Genomic DNA, 27,140 nt, shown 5'->3' on the forward strand with positions numbered 1-27,140 from the left:
AGATCTAACGCGATCTCGGACATTTCTAGAGAAATACACTTATTTAAGGACTATTATAGAAGGTTACTTAAGAATTATGAATCCAGAGATGATGTAATGTTAATCAAGAACAGCATTGGAACATAAGGACTAGTAGGATTGTGTGGAGTGGGATTGGAAACCCAAGACAGACTGCTTTCCGTAAGAGCTGTGCATTGATCATTGAGGAGGCATTTATGTTGCCTCATGCATAAAGGTGGGAGTTCCCTTGAAATACCTTTACACTGAGCAGAGCGAGGCGGAGTGTGGCAGAGTGTTTTTGGGTTTCTGTGGTTCATGGGGAGTGGAGTCCTCGGCATCAGAGTACTCTAATTCTGTACTCATTTCGACTACAGCTCGATTCCAAAGACTTGACATCGCTGATTGGATCATTTCTCATAACGTTGCTGCTGGCTCATTACATTTCCCTGCATTGAAACTGGTGGACAAACTACGGTCAAAATTCACGGTGCACGCGATCAACCCATCTGCAATCCAACACACATACACAGACAAGTTTTCCCTTGTTCTGGACCTATCATATCCCTCAACCCTCACTAACCAACCCGGTCCTCTTTCTTGCAGAGCCACGTGAACACCTGGACACTGCCCCAGGTTGGTAGTGGTGCACAGTATAAGTCAAGATAACATAATATAGTTCTGTTGGATCTGTACTCCAAGCGGGTGAAGGTTAACATTGTCCATGATGCGAGTTCAAACGCTGTTGTGAAATGTTTAGAGGGTGTATTTAGGTGAGCGGGATAGCAGGCTAGTGTGTTGATGGATAATGGCACGCAATTGGGCCTCCCAGGCCAGGAGGATAGCTCAGGGACAATGTGTCTGTCTTGGAAGCAAAGCAACACAGACAACACAGGGTCAAGTGCTGGTCCTGTGCTTAGAGACTGGTCTCCGGCAATGAGTGCATCTATAAAAGATTAATTAGTTCAAATGAGAATTTTGGAAAAAAGTGTAGAATAAGGCACAGGAAGATGCCCTTCTAACAACCCCAGGACAACGGTGCCATTGAGAGGGTCATTTAGTGTTTGATGGAGGAGTTTGGAATAGCCAGGAAGAGGACTCTTCTGGAGAGAGTGAGAGCTTTGAGATTGTCACCTCTTGGAGTGACAGGGTCTTCTTCCCCTCGAGGTGTTGAGGCAAAGGACACCCCACATGAGGCTGTGTCCCTTGTGGCTGGGGCATGCAAAGTGGGTATCCCCCGACGATGGAATGGTGAGAAAAGATGAGAGCAGAGCAAGCAAAGGCAAAGGTTTACTATGACACCAAGAAAGGGGTGGATCGGACCGTGTTGAGAGTGGCTGATTGAATTAGGTTCTGAAAGCCTGTGATTGCTCACAAGGGTGACAAGGTATTTGGGAGACCAGTGCGATTAGTAGGAGTCTCTGGGGGTGCAGTGTGCATAGAGAATGGGAAGTATGGATATAGTGGTGAAAGTCATGCCGCAGCAGTAAGGCTATTCCTTACTCTTCCTAATAAGGGTAGCTGGAGCACTTCCACGGGGTAGAGGGTGTGTGGGTGTTTGTGTGTATGTGTGCTTTGAATTGAGAGGGGAGGTGTGTTAGGATTTCCTGCCTCATCCTTCTCATTCTCAGCCTGTGAACTACAGCCTAGAACCGTTGTATGTCATCCAGAACGTGAGAGAGTTGCAAAAGAGTCAGTTAGTGAGAGGGTGGAGAGAGAGGAGAATGTAGGGGGGCCTCTTTCTGTACCCTTCTATTTAATTGCTCAAAAACATCAGCATTGTACCTGTCTGGTAGCTGTTCAAATGAAGTCAATAGAGGTCACAGAGGCACAGCAATGTCGGTGCCTGGATAATATTAACCTATGCCAGATGTCTTTCAACCCTAATGCACACAGCGGGGTATGGATGAGCAGAGACTAATACAGAAACACAGTTGGCAACAGAATGCTCAATCTCCTTTAGAAATAAAGATAGGATGCAAGCAGACCAATGGCGATGGCTACAGCTGCTCATTGTGTGACTAGGATACTCGCAGGTCGTGGATGTTTTCTCACGGTCTTACGATTCCTCTCTGTCAGACTCTGCTTTCTCTCTGACCGTCAGGCCCTTGCTCCCATTTCATTATCAGGTAATGATCCAGCTTCATCTTTATCTGGCACAGAACATCTAGCGTTCCTGCCAAGCCCCGACACCCTTCTCTCTGGAAGTTCCTGGTTCCTAACGCCATGCCCCAGCAATGCAGGAATGATCTCTCACACTCGGGCCTTAGTTCTCTTACTGTGGAGCCCTTGTTCCCAACTCACTGGCTGGCCTGGTCCTTCTTCCTTCCCTCCCTCCCTCTATTTCTTTCCTACTTTCTTTCTTTCCTCGTTTTCCCTCACTGACGGGCTGACAGTTACAGGAGCAAACAACAACTTCAAGAAATACACAGATAGCTGTGGGGAACAGGGTGTGAATCCACGCAGGACACTACACATGCTCATTTCGGGCTAGAGTTGCACATGGCGGCTATAAACATTTCGTTTTGGCTAGAGATGCCAGCTAGGGCGTGAGATGCACTGCAGTTAACTAGAAATGCACTCTGTGGCTACAGGTAAAGAAAGTAATAAGAGACTTGTTGTGTATCAGTTCATGTAGTTCTCTCAAGATACTGTTTGCTTTTCTCTCCTCTTCAGAGACATCTTTCTTTAACCTTTGTCAATCCTTTGGACCCAGTTAAATGGGCTCCGAGTTACCTTGTATATTTCCCTGCGTGGGCCTTTCCCTATGGACAATAATATTTCAGCTCTTTCCAGCCTGGTCGCTTTTGTATATCATTTATCTTAGGGGTTTCTCTGTCTTTCAATTCACAATGTTTTCTCTCGGTTATATTCCACGGTTTCTTTGTTGAGTAATGGAATAGTCCCCTCTTCCCAGGGTAATGAACCCCAAGTACTATTGGAATCGCTCTCAGGGTCTTCTGTGATTCTCTTTCTCACATTAATACAGTTGAAATTCATAAGCTTCTGTTTCAAGTGTTCATCACTTCTACTAGGACGAGTATCTCTGGTTACATAACGAGTCCCTTTTGGCCTCCTGGTCTTCCCGTTCTCACTGTTACCTTCAGTGCTCCAAGGGGACGTCTCTAGGGCCCGTATCGGCTTTTGTTCCTCTGCGCGGTTAGGTTGGTTTCGCTGCCGTACTCTTCTTGCGGTTCGCTTTCTCCGTCACAGGGTCCCAGGACCTAAACAGGTAACCAGACTACTTGCTGCAGTTTATGCTTGGCTGTATCGGCGTAACTGAATAGGTGGTCTACCCACCATGAACTCCTCGTGGCCACACCACCACTGAGGTGAGGGCTCCCGCTGCTGTTTCTCCCTTCACGCACATGCTGGGCTTCCAGCGTCTCCTTCTGCCATTCAGAGCTGACCTGCTCATCGCAGGCTCCTCATCTCTCTTTGCTCCACCTCCGTCAGGTGTTACGCGTCCAGGGGGCTTCCCCTGCCTGCGTATGCGCTCCGCTCTTTTGCCTTACTTTGGCGTGCACTCCTCCATCATATTCGTCCCAGTTAGAGGTTCCCATTTAAAGGCAGTTTTCTTTTCTTCCTTATAATGGTGTAAGTTAGTTTTCTCTTCAGGCAAGTCTCGGCACTTGAAACCATTTGGCATATTAGTTAGTCCGATATATGCCATCATGCAACATGGTCTAAGAAGTTCCTCACAGGAACAGAAGTCCTTGTCCCACTTGCCTCTACCCTGTGGAGGGTATTGCGGAGCAGGCTCACTTCCCTAGTCTTACAAAGAGGGTGGGGGATCCCCCTTTGTGAGGGGGGACGAATTCCCTCGATTTGTCACATGCCCCACCAAAAAATAAACCCAGACATCAACACAGCAAATAGCGTGTCATTCTCAGAATCAAATGCCATTAGCAGACTACTGGCTCTTAAGTGGCTCAGATCAGGGAGGTATTCTGCTGACCCCTGTCCCACATGCTTTTGCTGCTGCCCAGGCTGACATCCTGTCCAAACCCGTCATTACATTCATCAACAGCTCACTTAAAGCAAAGCAGATACCCAAAGCTGCAAACACTCCACGGTCATACCCCCAACTAAAGAAAGTATCATTGTAGCCCATAGATCCCAACAATTTCTACCCAGTGTTGGGCTGCAGTGGAACTGCAAAACACCGTAGAAAAATGTCACTCTTCAACTTCAGGCATACAAAGGATGCAATTGCACACTAGACCCATACCAATCATGACTCCGCCATCACCACAGCACAGCAACTGCACTTGTTTATGCAAACAAACCTCGTTATGCCACCCTCATCCCACTTCCTGGTCAAAAATAGTACTTTTTAAAAGAAAGATACCCAATAAAGTACTAATCAGGGTGCCTCAGCATGAATTTATAACGTTGTGCTGTAGTTAAATGAGATATCTTAACTCTTTAAAAAAATCCTGCCCTACATACTGACAAAAAACAACCCTATATACAAGCCTTCCCTGTGTCAAATCATAAGGCTTCAAAAGGTCCAGGATACTGTGGGGTGGGCACACCTTTGCCTTAAGGAGTTGCCAATTATAAGCCAATCAATTAAAAAGCATACATTAGCTTCTGCTACAGGCCAAAATTGTCTTTAAGATTCTGTACCTTGCACACAAACGCCTGGAAGCCTATATGCAGCATAGCGCATAGAAGGAAAAGATCACACAACAATGACCCGGCCAAAACTCTGCTCTGCACAGTCCAGCCATCTGCTAATTGCACAAATTCCAGTATCTAAGACCCAAGAGAACAGATGATTCAGTGCACACACTCCCCCACTTAGGGAATAACATCCCAGAAGAAATGGGCCCTCTAATTATTTTTCTCTAAGTGTCAAAATGGTTGGCTTTCATCTGCACATTATTTTCCATGTGCGCAACAGACTAACAAGATAAGGCATTTTTTGAGCATGTGTAGTTGGTGAGCCATCATCTCCAAAGAGATTATCGGAGGGAATTTCCCCTTCCTAACCACTGCAATTCTTTACAAATCAGTGTCAAAGGTGCATCTCACAGAACTTTTTGCAAAGATAGAGGTTAAAAAAAACCAAAGATGTTATATGTGATTGTAAAGAGCTCATCAACTGGTCCAAGACTTCAAGATCTACTATAGTACCTAGCGAAAGTATTCCTGTGCAGAGAAAAATGCGCACGCATCAAAAAAGCATTATATGCTGAGAATAAACAATAGGTTTAGTTGTGGCTATTCATTTCTGAACACCGCTCAGAGACAATGCATAAGTGTTTCATGCCATTGTAAAAAAAACACTTATGAGTATTACAAAAAAACAATATTGCTTATCATAACTGATGTAGTTGCAACAAATTCAGACAGGATACAAAATGTGCAGATGGAACAAGGGCAATGAAGAGATATGTGTCCGAAAACAAGCCAATGGGAGTTCATGTACAACCTTAATGAAGTAACGTAAACGCTAGGAGAACAGGTCTCTTCTAATTTGTTGTAAGGAGGATAATTGCATCAGAATAACTGCACCGCAGAATAGGAATCGTCAGAATTTCTGTGTCTCTGCTTACTATCCACATCACATTGCCCAGTGAACACAGCTGTGACAACACTTCCACAAAGCCAGCCTTACATCTGCCAGGCATACACCCCACCCATTTGAACACCCTCGAAACAAGAAAAGGTGCCCAACTAAAATGGAAAACAATGAACATATAGGAGCATACCCTCTGCTCCTACCCACAGTGCTCCACTCATATTTTTGAATCAGTGAACAGCAGACCAGCAGCATAGGAAGGAACACTAATAATATTACTGCTTGATCTCAAGACGAATTTTGATGGGAAAGAACACCTTTTAATAAGCATAACATATCCCTAACGGCAGAGTTAATTACCTTTAAACTCCCTGATAAAAATCACTTTTTCAGGTAGGGAGTAAAATCTTTTCAGAGCCCTTCTTGCAACCTTGACATAGGAAGTCAAATGAGACGGTACATAATACTGATTTTGGTTTTTCCCTCCCTTCCTTACCACAGTCAGTCATAAATTCAACAAGAGCCTTCCTTGGGTTTCTTAAGGACACTCGTCGTAAATCACATAGATTTGTTGCTCAAGTTAATAAACGCTCAGCGGTACAAAGGATTGAGTGCCTTCTTCTATAGCTAGGAACCCCATTTCGGCAAATCCCTGTTAGGAGTTACATAAGATATATGGGGATGCTAGAGGCAATAAATGTAGAAGGCATGATTATATTGGAAAGCCCTCGGCTGCAGCACATTGGACGGAAACAGAAGGTGCAGTTTCCTAGACTGTTGGAGTTTCCTATCTTTAGCAAACAAACACATTTCCTTCACCCTTCACTGTATTGTACTGCTGAAATGTCAGACTTGATTTTTCAAAGTTGCTGACTTGTTCTTCACCCCAATGAGTGTTCCCCCGTGCCCTTTCCTAGTACCCTCCTTGGTTCCTGTGCTAAAATGTAAAAAGTGAGGGATTGTATCAGAAAAACACACTGGGATATTTGTATACCAGCAGTACTCCTGTTGAGAGATGAGATTATGGGCAATTTAAGATAATTACATTAACCTGTGTGCACACATTTATTTGGCTGTGAATTGACGATTGTTCACAACATTCCTCATCCAAATATTGTTAGGTAGAAAATGCTCAGTTAATCCATGTTTATATGGCAGAGAGTTACTGTATCATTTGTTAAGGTCTATGCCCACTGGAACTCTGAAAACTTCGAAAGGAAGCAGATTGTGTAAAAAGCATTCCCATTTTCTGAATATCCGTCCATTGTCCCCCATTCTATGTACAAGTGATACCAGGCATAGCCCATATCATTTTCCTTTTTTCTCTTGTAGGTCAAGTAAATTATATTGCAATGTTGCTCTCCACTTATGTAAAGAATGTTAGAGTAGGAGACACTGAGCATGAAATTTGACCTCTCAAAATCCTTAAAGGGGAAATTTATATTTATAATGCGTTAAACTGCAAGGGTACGCTTCAAACGCTTGTGTGACATATATACAAAGAATAGGAAGCATGGGATGAGATTACACATCCAATTAGCCTGCTTACTTACAGTCTGTATCTGATATTTCAGCTGACAGTAGGGTTACATATTGTGGGTGGCGCTTTTACTAAGGAACAATGAGTCACAGATTCTGGTGTTTGAAAGTTATTCATATTACAGAAAACATAAAACAAGTGAATGTAGGTATAGATCTGGTAACCTTTCACAGAGCCACGGCAAGCAGAGTCAAGGTTGTCTGCTAATATCTAGATGTGACATGAAGTGGAAGTTAGTGATCAGGAAAGTGTGGTAGCAGCAAGTATATGAATCATGGGTGGGTATGGTAGGTTACCTGGTTAATGCTTGCAGGAATATCATAGTTGGATCTACTGTTCATGGAGACACTTTTTCATGTGTGTTTTTAACTTCTTCAGGGTGTAATCTGTTTTTAAGGTTACATTAGGGAAATGTAAAAAGGCTACAAAATGATATAAGGACTAGTTAGTATGATCTGGATTTATTAAGAAAGAAAGCAAATGTCAGGTAACTACTGTGGCTTGTGCATTATAAATTCTAGAGAAGGTTGGAATTGTCTGTGTGAACTGCTAAAACTCTTCTGAGCGACACCCCAAAACAAGCTGGCAAGCGCACATGCGTATAGCCAAGAGAAAACATTGCCCAGAAGACTTCAGACTAACCCTTAACCCATCGGTTCGATTAAGACAGCCAGGCAGAACGACTGCTGAAATAATTGCCAAGCTATGTGGTGAGATTTATAACAATAAATAAACAATCATACACTTACACTGGTAGCTGTTTTCGAGCAGGACTTGCTTTGCCTGAAAAAAAGAAGCTGGGATTAATTTCTGCAGAATGAATCTTCTCTCATGCAACATTGCTCTCTTTTCCTCAGGCCTGTTTCTCATCCTTAACCTAAACTACTGCTTCTATTCCCCCTTTTTCCCTGACCGATCAGACATATCCATCTCCTAAAATGTGTTTCCTTCCTTGTAGCCACGTTCATTGGAAGAAGCTTAATATCATTGTTTTTGCTTCATATCCTGCAGGGTGAAGAATGATAACACTGCTCCCAATACTGAAGAAAAGAGAACATTGTTGTCGACTGCAGTCTTTGCAGAGAAAGGCTGATCACACTCCTTCCAAAACTGCAGGAGAAAAGATGATAGCAACCACTCCCTATTATGGATGAGGAAAGGAAACTTCACTTCTCCCTCAATCTCAATCCTGTATGACAATGGTCCAATGGATGTCAATTAGAGGTGCTTGGCGGAGCCAGCTGCTAGACTGGCAACATCCCCGGTACTCTTGGCACTGCCTCTAAGACCCCTGGCCTTCTGGCCCTCATACTTATATGTCAAAATGTGGTGTATTCCTTAGTGATTTAACATATCTGGCCGGAAAGAAATCACTTTGGTTTAGCACTGTGCCTTCCCAATCAATTTTTCAAAGTTATTACTGCTTGCACAGTGGGGTCCAGCAGCACAAACAATTCCTGAAGAGTGCATGCTTTGCCATTTGGCATCAGGGTAGTGCTAGGGATGCACCATCAGAATTGCTGCATAGGAGATGTATTTTATTTCTCTGTATTCAGTGCGTGTGTGTGTGGGTGGGTGTGTGCGTGCATGCATATGTGTACAACATCTCTGGGATTGCAGATTGCTAAAGTGCAGCATGTTTGGCGTTATGTGTGAACGTTGTTAGTAACCTGTGCAAAGCACTTTTCCCTATATATTTGTGTCCATTTAAGAAATGATACTTTTTAAGTAGTATACAGAAATGGCTGGAGATAGGTCAGTGAAATAAACGCTTGCCCCTAGCAACTGTTCGTCAAATTGCCATCACAATAAATCATTCTTCTTTTATCCAAAAGGTCTTGAGAACTTTTCATTTTATATTTTCAGATTGATTTAGAATGTGATTTGGTGCCTTGCATGTTTTCTATCTGAAACACAAACAACTGGTTCTACTAATGAATGAACACAATGCAGTAGGTGGGTGTAAAACTAATGATGGGATGCTAGAAGATGTAGTCTAGGGGGTAAATTGGAGACAGTGAAACATATCACTTGGGAACAAATTCCAGCTTCACCCCATAGGGCCTAATTCTCCTCAACTTCTCAAATTGAGACCAGTTAGAAGTTATTCAATCCAGTTTCTGCGTTAAAAAAGGGTTCTGATGGGTGTGCTCCTGGCACACCATGACTGCACAGATTACATATTGTGGAAGCACCATAGTTAATACAGGGCTGAAAACATTGCCAATTTAGCATTGTCATTTTGTTGATTGTACCAATTGGGATTTACATTTTGGGAGATGGCTTCCTATGATATCACCAGAACCAAAGCCCCTATGGCATCACTTTTAGTGATTTAATCCGGGTTGAAGGCCAGGTGATGTCACTTGCATATATGCGATTGTGATTTATTTTCTGCTACCATTGGCATGTTAGTGGATTGACATCCGTGACTGCTCTTACTTTCATTCCTGCAGGAGGAAGGGTGAACAGACTGCTCCCAGGCCTACAGGAGGAAGGATAACACTGCACCCACTGCCCACCATCAGGGATATGTATAATAATGCTGCCCCACACCTCACCCTGTGGAAGAAAGGATTATCTCAGCTACCTTCTGTGGAATTGAAGCTGGGTGATTCTCCACAATTAGCCTCGTTAGATAATGGATCCACAGCCGTTTTTCCTCCTGATTCCTAGCCTGAAAGACATAAGAACTAACGGTCATCACAGCTCATGAAGGCACATTCAAAGAACTTCACTTCAAAATGGTCAATGACGCAGAGGACGGTGCCACAAAGGTGGGAAGCATTGAGGCGGTCATCGTAGGCAACCTTTAAGTGGTCACAGCCATGGAGTAGTCTAGAGGAACGTTGGAGTGCACAGGGATAGGCGTGCCTCACAGGAAAGATGGCAGCTGATAGATAATACGTTCTATTTGGGGATGCATGTGGAAAAGCATCTTTAATTAGTCCTGGCTGGTCAAGGAGTGTAAGCTCAAATTGGAGCCAAACGGGGGGGCTCTCTGAAAGTAATAAAATGTTTAAGGCTTATCAAACCAAGCTGCCCATGAGGCATAGAAGACAAGGATCTACTTTCTGGTATCTACAGAGATGAAATGTGCGGTACACAAACTGTGATGAGTGATTCAATATGGGTCAAAAGAAGCATTTGCTGAGGGAAAATCCTACAAAACAATATTTATTCTATGTGTTTATTTATTTTGATATTTGTAAAGCGCCTCAGCCCGAAAACATCAGGGTGTTGTTTGTATAAAACCAGTTACATGTAAACATAGAGGCAGGCAGTACAGATTAGTGTCAGACTGTCCTCTGGGCCATAGTTCTATGATCTCTTTTCATATCATGTTTTCTTATATTATCAGCTAAATAACTGGGAAAGTCTTCCAAAGAAAACTGCAGCCAACGTTTCTCTTCAAGTGTTATTATCTGCAGCAAAGTAAAATGAAAATGTAAAACATGCCCAGTCTTCCCTTCCTTCGGGTTTTCTCCCTTTTATGTGGCTCTTCTGGAACGAGCAGCAACAGTTTTGTAAAAATTTGCTAAAGCAATTATAAACAAAGTAAATAAAAAAATAAATTAAAAAAAACATGTATTTCACCTTTCCACTTGCATTGCTGGTAAAAGAAACTGCAGATAAATCTTTGCCGCAGATTTTTAAAAAAAGCAAAACCTATTTTCGTTAAATCTATTTATCACAAATCTAGTTTCATTTATCAACAAGTTGGACGTTTTGTAAAATGGACATTTTTTGTTGCCAAATTTAGTACATCCCAAACAACAGTGAGGACCTGTGAGGAAAGGGATAGTTAAATTGACCATATCTTTAGCAGAAAACGAGGAACACTGATCAATCTAAAAATACAATTTAATCAGTGTCAAACGAGCGGCTTCTTGTAAAACCTTGATTGAATGTACCATTTAGCCAAGTGATTGAACATTCTATCTGCCAAGAACACTGAAAATCATTGATTTGGTCAACAAGTAAATACTGACTAGTTGAGGTAATTGGTGAGGATCCTTCTCTTGAAGGATGGAGATAGATTAACGACAGGCCATGATCAGACTACTACAAGATGCCAGAGTTTAACGCCATGTTCTTGAAGGAGATCTTCAAAGATCTCAGAGTTGCAGGCCTGAGAAGAGTTGGGCGCATGGTGGTGGCCAGGGGTGTTAAGGTATACCGTTAGGACGGTATTTATACCACAAAGGTCTTGTTATTCTAACAATAACCTTCATTTACTTTATAACGGTTTACCATCTCATCTCTTTTCGCTGTCAAATAATGCACAGACCGCACAGTACTGTGTTACTGTTAAAAAGATGCCAGCCCAAATTGTGGCTGCACACAATCTGTACCCACTGCTCTCGAGCTAGGACCACGCTTTAAACAATACAATATACAATTTAAAAAAAAAGGACAGTGATTTGTTGTAAAGTGATAAAGCCAAGACAGCAATGCTAATGCACTGTAGGAATGTTAACATGTGTTCACTAGAAAAGAAAACATTGGTGGGCCTTCTCAAAACAGTGAGCTTGAAATAAAGCTGGTTCAATTACTGCTGGCAAGTAAAATTAAGCACAGTGACATTTTTTAATTTGGATTTAAAGTGCGCTTCCATGAAATTAACCAATTACAAAATTGTTAGTAATCACATTCACCGACGGAAAGCTTTTGAAATATTTGAATCAAAGGAAGTCAAGTCCCAGTATTTCACTATTCCTCTCTGCACATTTTCTAAGTTTGCTAAATGATTTATTTTAGCCCCAATTGATGGTTAACATTGGGGTTTATTTACGGTATTTTGTTTGGTGACACTTTACTATTGTTTGACAACTGGTGCGGATCAAGTAGTCTGAAGTAGGACACACTTTTCAGCAAACAGTGGCATGTGGTGGGGAATCTGATAAAAAATAATCTGGCAATTTCTTACGATAAAGTAGCAATCATTATTAATATTTACAAAACCTTAAAACATCGGCCATTTCTGATTCTGTAATCATAAACCAAGGGCAAAAATGACAGTTGCAAACTACTAAACAGCCGAAAAAAGTCACAAGCCACCTCAATGCTATGCGCACACACAGCACACCATTTCTTATTTGCTAGTGGCGAGTATAACTTTTTCACAGTGAATGATACTGATTGACACAAGTTTGACATGGAGCATGACACGGTCAAGTAAACATGCAATGCAAAGTGGATCAAGGCTCCCTTACTTTAAAACACCTCCAAAAAGATCTATCCTCAAAATGTAATAGTTGATCTAGGCAGGAGTACAATACCCCTCAGACCTCAACTTTGAATAGTGCCATCAAAAATGTTATTGGCTCAAAAGATGGGCCATCATGCTCTTATGTTATTTGGCATTTATATAGCGCTCTATATATCATTGGTATGACCTCAAAGCGCTAGTAGGTTGAACGCCCTCGGGAACTGTAGTTCTGGTCAGTAGAGCGAGATAGTGTCGTAGGTCAATAATATATATAAAAATAATTCATTAAGAAAGTTCCTATGTAAACTTTTGTGCAAACGAGGCTCAAAGTCACAGATTTAAAGCACTAGGAGACATCCATTTTGTGAAATGGATGAGCCCCCTATGCTTGTGTTAATCTCTGCCCTTGCAGCATTAATGAAGCAAAAGCCAGCAGCTGTAATAAACAGCTTTATTATTGCCAGAGAGCAGAGATTAACACAAGCTGCTGCTGCCTGGGCTCCCCCGGGTCGGGGGAGTCCAGGAGACTCAAAGCGAAAGTGAAATGTTGCGGTATTCATAGAAAGAAAATCTCAGCATTTACAAATACAACAATGTATTTTTGACTGCAGTGGCTTTCGCTTTGAGTCTCCTGGACTCCTCTGAGCCTTTCATTTTACATTTTCTGTGCTTCCCTGGGCTTGGGGAGCACCAAAAACATAAAATGAAAGTGAAGGCAGCCTCCTCAGCTTATGCGCAACTCTGCTCTGGCTGCAGTAAGCAAAAGCTCCCAGTAGGGGGCTTTTGCTGCTTGTTTAGTGCCGCCATGGCAGAGCTTAACATGAGCTGAGGAGGCTGCCTGAAATGGCAAAATGGATGCTCCCATGTAAACGCTTTTAGCCTTGTTTGCTCAAAAGTTTACATAGGAACTTTCATTCAAAATATGTTTAATGTACGTTTTGGATGGTTCATAGTCAAAACATCGAAAAACAAATGGTCGAAAGTCAAAATATCGAGAAAAAAAAGGTTGAAAAAAAAAGTTGCATTTTTTTATAACATTTTTTATTCGAAATGGGGGTTACCTGCAAATCCCCCTTTTTTTATTTATTTTTTGTTTTTACCTTTTTTTTTTTTTACATAAGAGAGCCAAAAAATAATTTAAAAAATTAATTATTCGACTTTTTTGTCTTCCGACATTTTTTTTTCGATATTTTGACTGCACACCATTTTGGATTATTGCCCATCTTTTGGGACAATCATATTTTTGAGCGCACTATTCCTTTAATGACCTGGTTGCTACCCGACTGCAAGTTTTGAGGCACGCTTTATATTTCACAGTTTACTACGTTTGTATTCTTCCAGACTTTAAAAACAGAAGGAGGTTAAACAACTATTATTGAAAAAGTATTTGATAAGATGTCAATGATAAACATTTCACACATTGAAAATGTACTCTTCCTGCAGGGCATTGTGCCCAGCAATGACAGATTAGTACAAATTTGCACGCTCTGTATTATTAGGATAACATGGGGAGGACAACGCTTGAGGATAATTGGGAGAAGCGGATTGATACCCCCTTGACACTTTACATATTTAGAGTAACACAGCTTGGGCTGCAAACTGAGCAAGGCCCTTAATTGCCCAATGTAAACTGAAGGCTAATGAGGCCCACCCACATGGACTGTGCACCAGGCTGGGTGTGATTGGTTTAGCCAGGCCAGCCATATTTGATTTACTTTGCCTTACCTGGACAACCTGCTGCTGCTTTGGAATGCTGAGATCCGAAATTTTAAAACTTAATGAATCTTTCACATTTTCAATCAGAACAAGGTTGCAACACTGTAGAGAGAAAAACGTAAATGATGTAAACATAAAGATGCAAAACTGCATAGAAGAATTGCAAAGTTTGAAAAAATGTACAGTGACTATTGGAACAAATCCCAAACAGATGCATAAACACACACGACTTGCATTAAATGCATGAATCACCTAAAGGCTATCCAACCCTCTAGTGGCTTTGGCCAGCATATGTACAACGGCCAGCGACTGTATGGCCGACATGTGTGCAATGGGCATCGAGTGCATGGGCACAAAGTGATTTCCCATCTCGTTCCTACTGGAGATTCCTCCTGAACGGACTATTAAGGGTTACATTAGAACAAAGCCTGAACCCCCCGCCCCTCCTGCACCGCCTATCACTCCCCAAATTACACTATTTAAGATTGAGCTCCAAAGCGATAGGACCTCTGGATACATGTTTGGAGTAAGGTCACAATCAAATAGAACATGTAAAATAAAGTACTGACTCCTATGTATTTAGGCAATAACACATTTAAAAGAAAAATCATGTGTAGCATTCGGAGTAAGGCTATGTACAATCGCAGGTTTGGGAAATGCACATTCAAAGTTGAACACAAGATAACAGCCTGCTCAAAAGGGGTGTGGGCATGGGTGAGGTGTTTGTGTGGGTGTAGGTGTAGGTGCGTGTGTGCTCATTTTTAATAACATACTGTGAAAGGTCACTTAAGCATAAACGCCCCTGTTGTGTTCAATTAGAAAAGGAGAGGAGAGGAAGACTATAATTAACATGTGAACAATATCTAGTCACATATTCAATAAGGGGGCAATCAAGATTTAAAATGTATTGTTGAAAGAGCTACAATCACAAGAAGCAGTAATAGGACCATTGAAAAAGATTGTGTTTAATCTAGTGACATTTTCAGTTGGAATGGATCTGCTAGGATCTTTGCAAAGGTAGAGCAAATGGTCAATTTGAAGCCCAGCTTCCAGGGGGATATCACTCATACAATCGGATGTGCTAATTTGAGGCTGTGATGGCGGAACCCCCAATCCCAGCTGGATAAGAGATGACCAATACAGGCAAATCCATTTCTTTTGAACTGGGCATTTGTCCCTATTCCTCACTTTGACTTTGGCCACAGTGTTATGCAAGGTAAAGCACTATAAAGTGGCCTTAAACAGTGACGCCCTGACATTTCTCTTGGCCTTGCTGCACGTGGCTCCAGAAGATACTGGGATAGTGGGAGCGGTAGACGCGAAACAAGTGGTGTTGATGGGTGCAGGCTGGAAGTACCCAAATTCCTAATTGTCGATCTTCGATGGGTTTAGCAGAAACACTTCTAGATATGGCATCCAAAGGGTATAGATGCACAGGTTGAGGTTCTTTGGGTGTAGTTAGCCATGTGGGAGAGAAAAAAATGAAGGTTAGAGCTTAGTAATCGCTCTCTTAGTGCTAAGGTGACTGTGGTGACAGTCTGTAGGGAATTTGAGAGAGTGGTGTAAGATGGTAGGGGATTTTAGAGGGGAGTTCCTTCGACTGGGCAAGCAGGAAGCAGGACTTAAAAGGCAAAATATCTGGTGTCCTTCACTGGCCGCTTGCTGACAGGACTTTCTCCCGTTATTACTGTAAATCCATGTCATACCCCGTATGCATCAAGGATCTGGGAATTGGTGGATGAGAAGGGAAGGCGAAGAGGACATCTAGAGACTCCAACGCTAACATAAATGTGATGCTAATGGTTGTAGGAGGCAAGGATGTAGAGTTCAGAGAAAGGCCTACTTGAGCTAGGAGGACCCTTTAGACCTTCCTTAGTATGTTGGTTGGCAGACTGAGAGCTACCAGAAACCTCACACTAACTTGCTAGGGAAGGGAACAGAATTTGTCAGGTGGCAATCTGGTAGGGGCCAGATCCTTGGTCACGTTTCTTCTACCCCAGTGTCTCCCACAAGCCTCTAAAACAAGGCACAAATTGACACTTTTATAACAAGGTTATTTCAGGTCAACAGTAACTAAAGTTTTAATCATTAGTTAAGTATTTCTAGTGTCAATGGGCCTGATCACAAGTTGGGTGGTATCTCAGCTGAGGTACTGCCCTACTTTATTAGCGTTAGCGCCCACGTGTCCAGCAGTATTACCGCCAGATCACGAGTTTAGTGCTAACTGTTAGTCCCCATTCCCCACTGGGTCCACTGGACTCAGTGGAGAATTTTTGGTGCAATTACCTGTGGTAATACGGCCGCGTGAATTGCACCAGAAATTGGCATTTTTCCAGTGTGTTTACCCCCAGCTCTGAGCTACCATCCTTAAATGCGCTACTGCCACATTTAAGGGCTACTGCATAACTCGTGATGAGGCCAAATGCAATAAAAAAGGTTTAGGAGAGATGGAACCCTGTGCCTGCGATAACATGCCCATTTCCTTTTGTGCCTGCTTCCCGCAAAGTCTGGAGGACCCAACACCAGCCCTGCATAGGATGGTAAGAGCTCCCCTCACGGCCACTTCAGAAAAGGATAAATGTACATTCGGCGGACAGCATCCCAACTGGAGAATTACCAAGTAATTTATCCCATTTTAGATTAAATGTGAATTATCTACAAACTGGTGGTGATGGTTTGTAAATTTACTTGACAACAATGTAACTTTACCAAGAACGACCCCTAGTGGGCTGAGCTTTCGGGCTAGCAGCTTGACCCAGCAGGCACTAAGCACTAACTTGAAGTGAAAAGAGAATGGAGATCGTTTTATCTGCTAGGGCTTTGAAAAAGGTCACTCAGACCCAAAAGGTACAATTGTACCATAGTTGGTAAATTCTATGGATTCTCAGCTTATGCCATTGAATAAACCTTACATGGTGCCTGACACGGAATGTCACATTTGGCCACCAAATATTAGAGTGGAAACAGTCAAGTGAAGCCCTAATTTTTTTAGGTCTATGTTGGATGCTCAGAAGGGCCCCATCAGTCGCATTACTTTCATGTCCACGCTGCCATGTTGCTTTATGCTGGCCTGTCCAATTGGCAGCTTCTACTGCAATGCAAATTGCCAAAAGAATGTGAGCCTTCTTAATTTCCACTGATGTCCTTGCAGTGTAAAGAAGGTGTGGCAACCCACTTCAGTTGTGGTCTCCTCCCCCCAAAAGGTCTTCTTTACCTCTAAAATGGCTCCCACCAGCATATGCTCCTACAGCCTTGTGGGAGGAAAAGGTGGTCATAGAAGACCTAACACCATCCCAGGCCCTATGCCTAGATGCCGCCTTTCCTCCTTGTAGCAGCTGCAACCCCCATGCCCTGGATGAGGTCATCCACGGGCTCCAATCAAACATGGAGCCCAGCCAGCGACGGTGGTAACACCTGCCCTAAAGACATGCAGTGGGGTGAATTAGGGGGGGACAGACCTCCACTTGCACCAGGCTCATGTTTTCATCTTTTTTTGCCATTTCTAAAGCCCATCGCTGCTGAAAGCATTCAATTGCCTAGAAAACCCTTTCACCAACACAGGGAGATGGGGAGTTATGGCATGTAGTCTAGGCAGCCACAGTTCAACTGGCTGGATACACAACATGAAATATGCCTGGCCTACGTGTGCTGGGAAGGTCTATGCCAGTGTGAAGGATGACGGCGTGTGCTACCATTCCAAGCTTTCCTACGGTTGTCCAATGTCAGGGATGAGTGGGAGCAAGAGAATATATATCTGCTGAGATCAAGGCATACAATTGTATAGCAATATACTATGAGAGATTCTTTACATAGCATAGTTTGCTTTTTTTATATTGGGGCGTATACAGTTCAAGTTAGTGAGGGAGAACGAGAGACCTGTACTATCTATAAACAACGGTGAGGCAAGGGCACTACTCCCCTCCGGGAGCCTTTGAGAAAGGCTCCATGGCTGCCTTCTGGTGGCAAGTCCTCCCACCTCCCCACAAATAGCCATTCTGTGAACACACAACTCATTCCTGTTGCAAAGAAAAACATACTTGCAGTGTCGGCCAACGAGACCAGCCAACCTCACACTCTAGCAAAGCGTAAATCAAGTTAAGGTACCACCAACATTGATAAGACGCATAGTGGAAAAAAATAATTAAACAATTTTTAAAAAGCCTGCATTTCAAATCACAGAGACATAATATATGCCCAATAGTCTGCCAAGGCCCTGCCCCAAGATATATGCCTGTGGTGTTCAGGGCCTGAAGTATTATTTTACTTGACTTACAAAGATGTGCGTTTGATAGACGAACTGCTCGCCGCGTTTCTTTGCGATAAGCAGCATCTTGCTGAAAAGGAAGAAGGCCCGCTCCTTCTTCATGCGCTGGACACGGAATGTTCCCTCCAGGACTAACTCGCCAAAGGCACACAGATCCGGCCCCTTCCAGCTCACAAGCAGACTCTGGATCTCCTGCAACGGAGAAGAGGCAAGGTGAGACCTGGGACAGTGTCAACAGTATCAGCAGCAGCACACAACAGAAGAGGGTTCCAGCCATGGCAATGGAAAAAAGACCTCATCTGCCGAGCAACAGAAAAGCAGTAACAACAGAGGAAACAACACAGAATATTAGCTACAGAAGAAGGGATACTACCTGAAACATGCAGCACAGAAGAGTAACTGTAGGAAAACCTAAAACACAAAAATTAAAGCAACACCGGAAAGACAACAACAAAAAGAAGCAATGCAGCAAAATCCGCAACTGCAGGAAAAAAACAGCAGAACAAACAAAAGCAAAAATAGCTGCAACCACGAAGCAAAGCAAAAGGAACAAAAACAGAAGCAACAACAATAGCAGAAAAAGAAATGCATGAACAGCAATGGCGGCATCGCTAATAGCTCACAAGCAACAAAAGCAAAACAGCAACACCAACAATAATGGCAATGATAATAGCATCTAATCAAAAGGCGCAGTGCAGCAACTGGAGGGAGGACATCAAAAGTGCCAGAAGCAATAATACCAGCCAACAAGCAACAGAAGAATGGGAGCTACAGGAAAAGCAGTGGCAGCAGGTAAAAGTAACAATAGATGCAGCAGCAAGGAACCAACAGTAGCAGTGAAGCGATGCACACAAGAGGGAGCTGAGAGGAACGACATAGGATTTGCAGTTCTTAAGAGTCCATCCTGTCACTTGGGTAATATGACATTGTATATATGGATTCATGTCTTAATCCTATAGCTTCAACACACTGTAAACCTGCCAGGACTCAAACCTTTCAGTATTGAAGGGGTGACGCCCTGCATGAGGTTTCCTTGCTTTAGTCCTGCTGCAAAAATCGCCAGGTGGACGCCAGTCTCACTGGGAATTTCGCCCTGTTGTGATGGAGTTGTGCATTCTGTTTTCAAATGAGATCAACACAATTACGAACATCTGCTACTGAAAGGCAAGTAGTATGTGCTAAATAGTTTTTATTGTAATTCTCAAGTGACTGTAGCAGTAATTTAAGAGTCAAACTAGCAGTTTGCACTATTTTAGCCAAAATAATACATCTTTTTTCGCATTGACCCTTCAAAATAATTCTCCGGCTGAAGGACTTACAATGCAAAGTTCAAATTCGACCAGCATTTTAATGTCAAAAGGCCCTCATTACAACTTTGAGAGGGATGTCCTCTCCGCGTCCCACAAACACCTCGTTTGTGTCAATATTGTGCAGTACAGAACTACCAGACATCCAGATTTTACATGTCCTGGATTTTGAAGAAAAAACGGGACGGGAGAAGCGATGGGACCAGTCCCGCTGGTAAGAGCTCTGGTCCCGCTGGTAAGTGGGGATGGACTGAGGGATGGGAAAGGGGATCAAGGGATTTTTGGGAGAGTTTGGGGAAGGAACAGGGAGTGGCTCCCTGTTGCCTCTCCCCATTAACAGGAAAATAAAAAATGGCACCACTCGGTTAAGAGCCTCGGGTGGCTTAGACAGCGGGAGGAGAGTGTCTATTCTCGCCGGCTGTTCCAGCCACCTGATTGGCTGAGCGCCTTTCCCCGGATGCGACTAATGATTCAAACCATTCTAATAAAAGATGATGGTTGCAGCTTCCTTGCTGCCAAACGGTACACTGCAGTATATAAAAGACGATGAAAGGAGAAGGTGTGTAAGGAGCCAACTCCCGAAACTTTACATGGTCTAGGGTTTTGAGTTCCGTAACCTTTCTCCTCCTAAAGGGGTTCCATCCCACAAGTGCTCTAGGAGCATGTGGTCAGTGCTTTAAGTGGGATGAAATATTGAGGTGGGTTCTAACAAGGGCGCGTGGCCTACATGCTAAGCACAGTGAAAAGTGGAGGCGGGTCACTTAGGTATGGGCTGCCTATCCAAACAATACATAATGGTTGGAGGGGGACAGTTTTATTTGAATGCAAGTTCCATTCCAAACAATAACAAAAAAAGAGCCTACAGAAATCAATTGGCGGGTTTCAATTGACAAGAGTTGTTTTACTTTATAAAGGTCGATTGTAAATTAGTGAACGTTAAGAACACCTGGTTATCAAGACAAACAGTGCACATTATGCACTGTCAATACAAAAAGTAATAGAGGATCTTAAAAGAGAATTTTTACTCAACTCTGAAGATCTTTTGTTCTATGCTTTAAAAAATGTGCACGGTTTGGCGTGATGACAGAGTTTTCGAGCTTTTTAAAAAATAGATTAAGTTACAAAGTACAACCATCTCCTTAAAGTAAACCCCAGATGAATTGCCACCTGTAGAAGACAGTGCAGGCTCCTCAGGCGTGATGAGTGGATATTAACACTCAGAGTGAAATCCCCATCTGCGGTCACACACTGTTAAAGGCCCTGGATTCCAATGTTAAGGATTCTGCTTTGTGAATACAGGCGGCCAATAATCACTGCTGGCTGCAGCCAGAGCAATGGCGTCAAGGGATCCAGATGGACCAGTAATCCTACCCATGCGCAGTGCTGTGCCTCTCCTCCCCTTCCTACCCTTAAGTTGAGCTTCCGCTTGCATCCTGATCTCCAGTATGTGGACTCAAATGCGTTCTTCACCTTACATTAAAAGTGGGACTTCACGAAACGCATTTCATGTTTCACCACTTGGTGGTGAATGAAAACTGTAGAGCAGGACTTAAGTGAATGCCGTAGTTGGGAACTAAAGGGAGCCCGGCAGAGCCCCGGCTCTTGAAGAATTTGTGTAGACTGCTGGGGCTAAGCCCTGGCCCACTTAAGCTCTGCCAGTGGTCTTACTACAGCAGAAGCACACCTTCTAGGCGGGATACCCCATATCTTTCACAAATAAGAATAGTGGGGCCACAAGCACCCGGGACCAGCACCACGGAGTGGGCAGGCCTACAGCCACTCCATGCAGAGGACACAGCCCACCTCTTTCCCCATCAGAAACTGAAGTTGGTTTGCACTGCCTTTTTATAGGTTGCTGAGCAGAAATGAATGCACCGCGGTCCAGTAAAGCCCGAAATACATTAAACCATATTCAAAAGATTTTTTTATAGGCAAGGTTAAATGAGATCTTGCCAACACCATGTCAGGGACACCGTACGCAAGGTCAAACTCGAGATCATCTTCAGCCTCATTATAACGCGAGCTATGGAAACTAGCAGAGCAGGATATCACAACCCACGGTTGCTCCCAAATAAATAAATCAGGTATTACAATTTCTGCTGACCCTGATCCGGAACAATAATCCACCCCTTCCTGTAGAAATGCACTGATAAATCAAGGAATGCATTCTATGCAGCTTGAGCTCTGGAAGGGCATGGCTACTTGCATATCAGCTGTTTGGAAACTATGGCCATTTCGCCGGAGGATAGCTCGGGGGCAACGCACTCGCCTTGGAAGCAAGACGCCGCCGAGCAACACAAGTTCGATCCCCGGGGCCGTGTTTAGAGACCTCTGGGTATTAAGCGCGTTATAAATAATCAATTATACAATACTCAGAACAGCACTGCACTGGCTGCCTCAGAGGTTTTTAAATGAAGTTGGAGTTTTATTTATTTACTATCCACACGCAACACACGCTGATCTAGCAGATCCCAGCTATCTCCGTCAGCCTGTGTCCTCCTGCTTGGGTTGGGGTCTTGGATAGCCTGAATCATCCATCGAGCCCCACTTCTGTATGATTTAAACTGTGCTACCACCTAGTGGTGAAAGTGTATGTTTACAAGCAATTGCCAGGCATCAATTACAAACATAATTCAGAAGATAAAACAATGAAATCAAATATTTATTTGCACAATCCAAAGAAAAGGTCCAACTATAAAAAAAAAAAACACAAGAAAACGAACAAAAACGTTATTACAAATTTGGAATAAATCGAGCAATTAGCCTTCTCCTAAATAGCAAAGTGTTCTGGGACGAGGTGAGGGAGTGAGGTGTACTCCAATGTTTAGCTGCAAACCCTGAGCAAGATCTGCCTAAGAATCCGTCGTTTTAAAGAATTCATGACTTCCAACCAGACCTTCTCGGCTACGGAGAACTCTTGTACCCAACGAGATGTTTAGCCTCGCCAGGAGGTAAACTGGAGTGCACATATGGACGTCTCAGAAGGTGACTCATGCAACCAGGAACTCTGTACAGGTAGAACTGCAAATGTACATGGTATTCACATTAGTGCAAAGTTAGTCCCTTTTTTCTAATAACACTGGGACATATTAGAAAACCATGGCACCATGACAAGTGCTGTTTGGCATGGTATAAGCGCCACAAAATTTGCCATAGTGCAAGATACATTTATGATGCATTTTGAGGCAGACAAGTGTGCATTCAAGTGCAGTTGGCTAGCATCTCAGCAGTGCCTCTGTGATTTTGGTGTCTCGGCACAGGAGCGCCATCATTTGTATTGTGCTTGGAGGAGTAGCCTGGACCGGCCCCCGCAATACACGACATGCGGCCAAATGCAGATTCAAGTGCAGTCGGCTGTAGTCTGCGGCTGCTGCAGTAAGCGACCGTTCTACAACAGTTTCAATAGAATGAATAGCCTGAATGATCTGCCGCTGACAGTGATTAAAGTGGTGGTAACATGCGAGTGCTTTTATTTTGCTATCCCTTGGGTTTTATTCTGCTACCTTAGAATCGAACAATGTACTATTTAAGGAGCAAAACAGGCAAACGTCATAGCACTTCTTTAGACCACCGCCCGTCCCATCAGCCTCACACTTCAGCTAATTTACAAACGTCCTTAGTGCGGCACCAGCGTGAAGGCAAAGGCTTTCCAGTGGAGAGATCAAATTATAGTGTTAATGAACCACTTAAATCACTCACCAAAGTAACTCCCCATCTATCTGGTTTGCACAAAACCTCTAAACTGTATGAACATTTAGGTGGCTCTAGTTTTACTTATCCCTCTATTCCCCAACTAGTTGAATGTGTAGATGGTGTACATTTAATCAGAGGTAAATGAGGCCTCAGGTCATCTTCGTTTTACTAATTGTTCACGGTCTCCATCGTTGGTTCCTGAATGACAGGAATCATTTAAGAAATCTTTACTGCTACAGGATATTTCACTATGCGAAATGTTGGAATTCTTATGAGATTCCTTGAAACAGAGTCCTAAATCATGTGCAGCGCTTAGCTTAGTGCTGTCCTCATTGGACAAACTGCAACATTTTTTCTGAGGTTAGAGGTCACTCAATAACCTTAACCCGGATGGAAGAGAACCTTGCAAAAATGAAGACTGCACTTGAACCATCGCTACCTCTAGTAACTTCTGGTCTTGGAGATCATGCGTCAAGTGCTTTTTACGGCTTCACATGAGGGTAGTATTCAATTTCCATCTGCATCTGCTCCTATTATATTAGACTCCTTAGATGCTGCTGCAAGTTGTGATACAGTTATTGGGGTTGACATTGTGATCCCTGAATCTCTGTGCCACTCTTAGAATCGGGCTAAGAAGAAGAAATCTAAGAACTTAAAAAACCTACAATCAAGGCAATGAAAATGTTCACAGAGGCGTTTATGTACTATCGCTAACAGTATGGCTCTTGAAGACTGTCCTCAGCACGACCTGCTCACAAATGAAGGCAGTGATGATATCTCTTCTATAGGAACTAAGTCTAAAAAAACAAAAAGAAATAAGACTGCCAAAGAAACTCCCTGTGTAAAATCGACATCTGATGTGGGCAGAATTATGTACTACTACAACCCTACCCCAGTAAACAAAATAGCCAAGGAATCCACGGCTGCATTGCTTGACACATAACATCTATCTGTAAATTCCGATCTGGTGCAGGATTTGGTGTTTGCCGAGAGTCGCATGTGGGTCGGGATAATAAGCACTTTGATCACAGTGGTAGACTTCCACAAAACTGCCAATCTTTACCAAGCATGCGCATCTCTAGGGCCAATACCTTAAAAACTGGGCTTGGGATCACTATTTCCGGGGTTTGAATCAGTGTTACTTAACAGATCAAATGTATTATCTCTATTTTGTAAGGAATACCAGCGCTGTGTAATCTTGATTCCAAGGATATTGATCTAGTCCAGTTTGTGGGTGAGTAATGTACTGATTCCATTTGTGTATATTTTAAGTCACAAATAGTGGTCTCTTGTTAGAGGAAGGGGAATGAGTTCAATCATTGGGCTATGAGTTATTTAACCTCAATGAGAGACATCCTTTTGGGAGAAATTCAACAAAACAAACAGTTAACTGAATACAAGCTATATGGTCTGATTTCAGAGTCTCATATCCTATCAATACATCGACGAAGCGTATGGTCCATTTCCAGAGGGGATCTAAGGCTGGAGTAGAATCTTCAGATGATTGGTCATGGCTCCCGACTGCACTTGTTGGGTATCCTCTAGAGTCCTGACCAGCCTATCAGTCTCTAGCACACACAAAGTATTGAAAACAGCTAGGCAAAATAGGTTAACATCTAGTGTGCTCTGCTCCAAGCTTGCTTCGTGTTGTCTAATACTGCTACAAGAAGTGTGGCTTACCATCGGCTCTCTGTTGGATGGTTTCTCATCCTTCCTTCAACCTGCAAGACTGGTTTGAAGGATAGGACCGGCTGATGGCCACCTGATTTATTTTAGAAAACGCTAGGTTTAATAATTTTGAAAGATGGTCTTCCAGTATTACTGGTATCTTGGCGATTAGTGAAAAGTCTGAAAGTGTAGGTCCTTTCAAACACTTTTTAATAATAAAATTATACTGGAACCCTGCTCAACAAGAACTGGATGACTTTTGGGATGAGCTATCCGATATTCTTTTTCTTATAGTTTGAACGAGGGAAGTCTGATAATATTTTTGTAGGAGGAGAGCTCTATAGTAATTGACCAGTGAAAATAAGGTTGGGGAACCCAATCCATAATCCAGTAATTCAAAGGGTCTATTGACAAACGGTGGAAAGTGGACTCATTTCTTTGACACCTGGGGATGGATCAAATGAAATGGTAGTATTCAAGGAGATGCACCTCCTGCCCCACCGGGCAAAATCAAATCCCATCTTCGTTATAGATTATGTTGTCTCCCTGAGTGTGTATGATGTTAGGACCCAGTTCTGTATAAACCATACATCATTGGGTGACCACAATCTCCCTCGGAGCGAAATGAAGTATGCCTATTTCACTCAGGGACTTATTATGGCATCTCAGGCCCTCCAAGTATCTGGCCAGGGTAACAGGTTGTCTCGGAACTTTAGAAATACCTGCGATTTTAATATAAAACTGAGTTTTCTTTTACATTTATTTTATAGGACATTTGTATGGCGCCTATACACAAGTGTTTCCAGTTGCCACTAGACAAGATGCAGGGCGAGGAGTGGGGGGGGGGGTATAACAAGGAAGTCATGAGCGTAGAACAAACAAATATAAAATGTGTTATTTTGGCCTTGTGACAAACCTACCATGCAAGTGCTTGAGAAAGTGTTAAGTGCAGGGGGTAGAGGGAGAAGTGCAGGAGTGGGGTGCCCCCAGGGAAGGGGGCAGGGAAGTGCTGAGTGGGCCAAGATGGCAAGTTTCAGGGTAGATGGGGGGGAGGGAGATAAGTGCAGTGGGCAGGGTGGACCAAGTTGGGCTGGCCCGGGAGCCCCAGGGCAAGTGCTGCAAAGGTGCAGGGGGACTGGTTAGGGGTTGGTCTGGCCCCTGTAGAAAAAGCCAGTCCCCAGTCGTAGCAGCAGAGGGAGAGTTTGCATGGGAAGGGGGAGAAGGAAGGGAGTGGAGATTGTTTGGGAACTTTAGAAAATATGCCCAAGTCAGAGGGGGGGTGGGAAGTCATTCTAGAGGGAGGAACCAACCGAGGAAAGGGATCTACCTCCCACTCTCTGCTTGGAGAAACGTTTCACCTGCAGAGAGCTGGAGTCAGAGGACCGAAGGACTCTGGCCGGGAGTTATGAAATGTGGGAAATGAGTCAGCATGTAACGAGCTTTTACATCCTGCCCACTGTTATTGCTTTATTAAAAGGTAACACCTAACCAGCAATGCCACCTAAAATAGGGGTGGCTCTGCATCGCCAAAGATACAAAAAAATCTGCACCAATATGAAGCAATAGAGTATAGAAAAAGAAATCCGCAGGCCATTTTAAGGAGACTGATAGCTTCTCCTTGTGTGGGTGATCTTGGTTACCTAAACACCAAACGCTGTCTTATGCAGTATACGAGCGGGCTAAATCATCATAGATTTAATTTTTACAACAGAAATAGCTCATTTATGCTCCACTCAGTGGCATCAAATAATCCATCTGAATTTTGGAAACCTACAAATCTGGAGACTGGAACACAACAGAAAAAGCAGGTTAATCCCATCTCTGAAAACATGTGGTTCAGTCACTTTTCGCAACTGTGCGCCCCATCCCCAGAGATAATGTGGTAAGATTCAGGTGCCAATGTCTACGAAGTGGCCCTTGCCGGTTGATGTAGAATTGAGTGAGTTGCTTATTATTAAATCGCAAAACTCAAGGGCCACTGGAGCGTATGGAGTCCCTAATTTAGTTATGAATACTGACTCTGTGGTGTGGTCTAAGATTCTTGGTATCTTAATCACTAATACACTACGAACAAAACAGCTCCCACCTTCTATGTCAGAAGCCTTTATAGTGACAATACATAAAAAAGGCAATAGACACCTGCCTTTGAATTACTGTCCGATTGCGCGGCCTGATTCTTACCGTATGCATTTTACTTCATTAATCTTGCATGA

The 27,140-nt window shown here is 43.2% G+C and overlaps 1 protein-coding gene across 2 annotated transcripts in view; it reads right to left on the bottom strand.

Annotated features, from left to right (window-relative positions):
* Nucleotides 1-27,140, bottom strand: part of PLEKHG2 (pleckstrin homology and RhoGEF domain containing G2) — a 718,440-nt gene that overhangs the window by 144,326 nt on the left and 546,974 nt on the right. For both annotated transcript variants that reach the window (XM_069644246.1, XM_069644245.1), the window contains 4 exons: nucleotides 18,269-18,451; nucleotides 14,005-14,097; nucleotides 9,658-9,744; nucleotides 7,817-7,850 (listed from right to left, as the gene is read on the bottom strand). In XM_069644246.1, the coding sequence (XP_069500347.1) occupies nucleotides 7,817-7,850; nucleotides 9,658-9,744; nucleotides 14,005-14,097; nucleotides 18,269-18,451 (397 nt within the window). The remainder of the gene's footprint in view (nucleotides 1-7,816; nucleotides 7,851-9,657; nucleotides 9,745-14,004; nucleotides 14,098-18,268; nucleotides 18,452-27,140) is intronic.

This window comes from Ambystoma mexicanum, chromosome 2p, assembly GCF_040938575.1.
Source record: "Ambystoma mexicanum isolate Mex_15411 chromosome 2p, UKY_AmexF1_1, whole genome shotgun sequence".
In the NCBI taxonomy this organism is placed as follows: Eukaryota; Metazoa; Chordata; class Amphibia; order Caudata; family Ambystomatidae; genus Ambystoma; species Ambystoma mexicanum.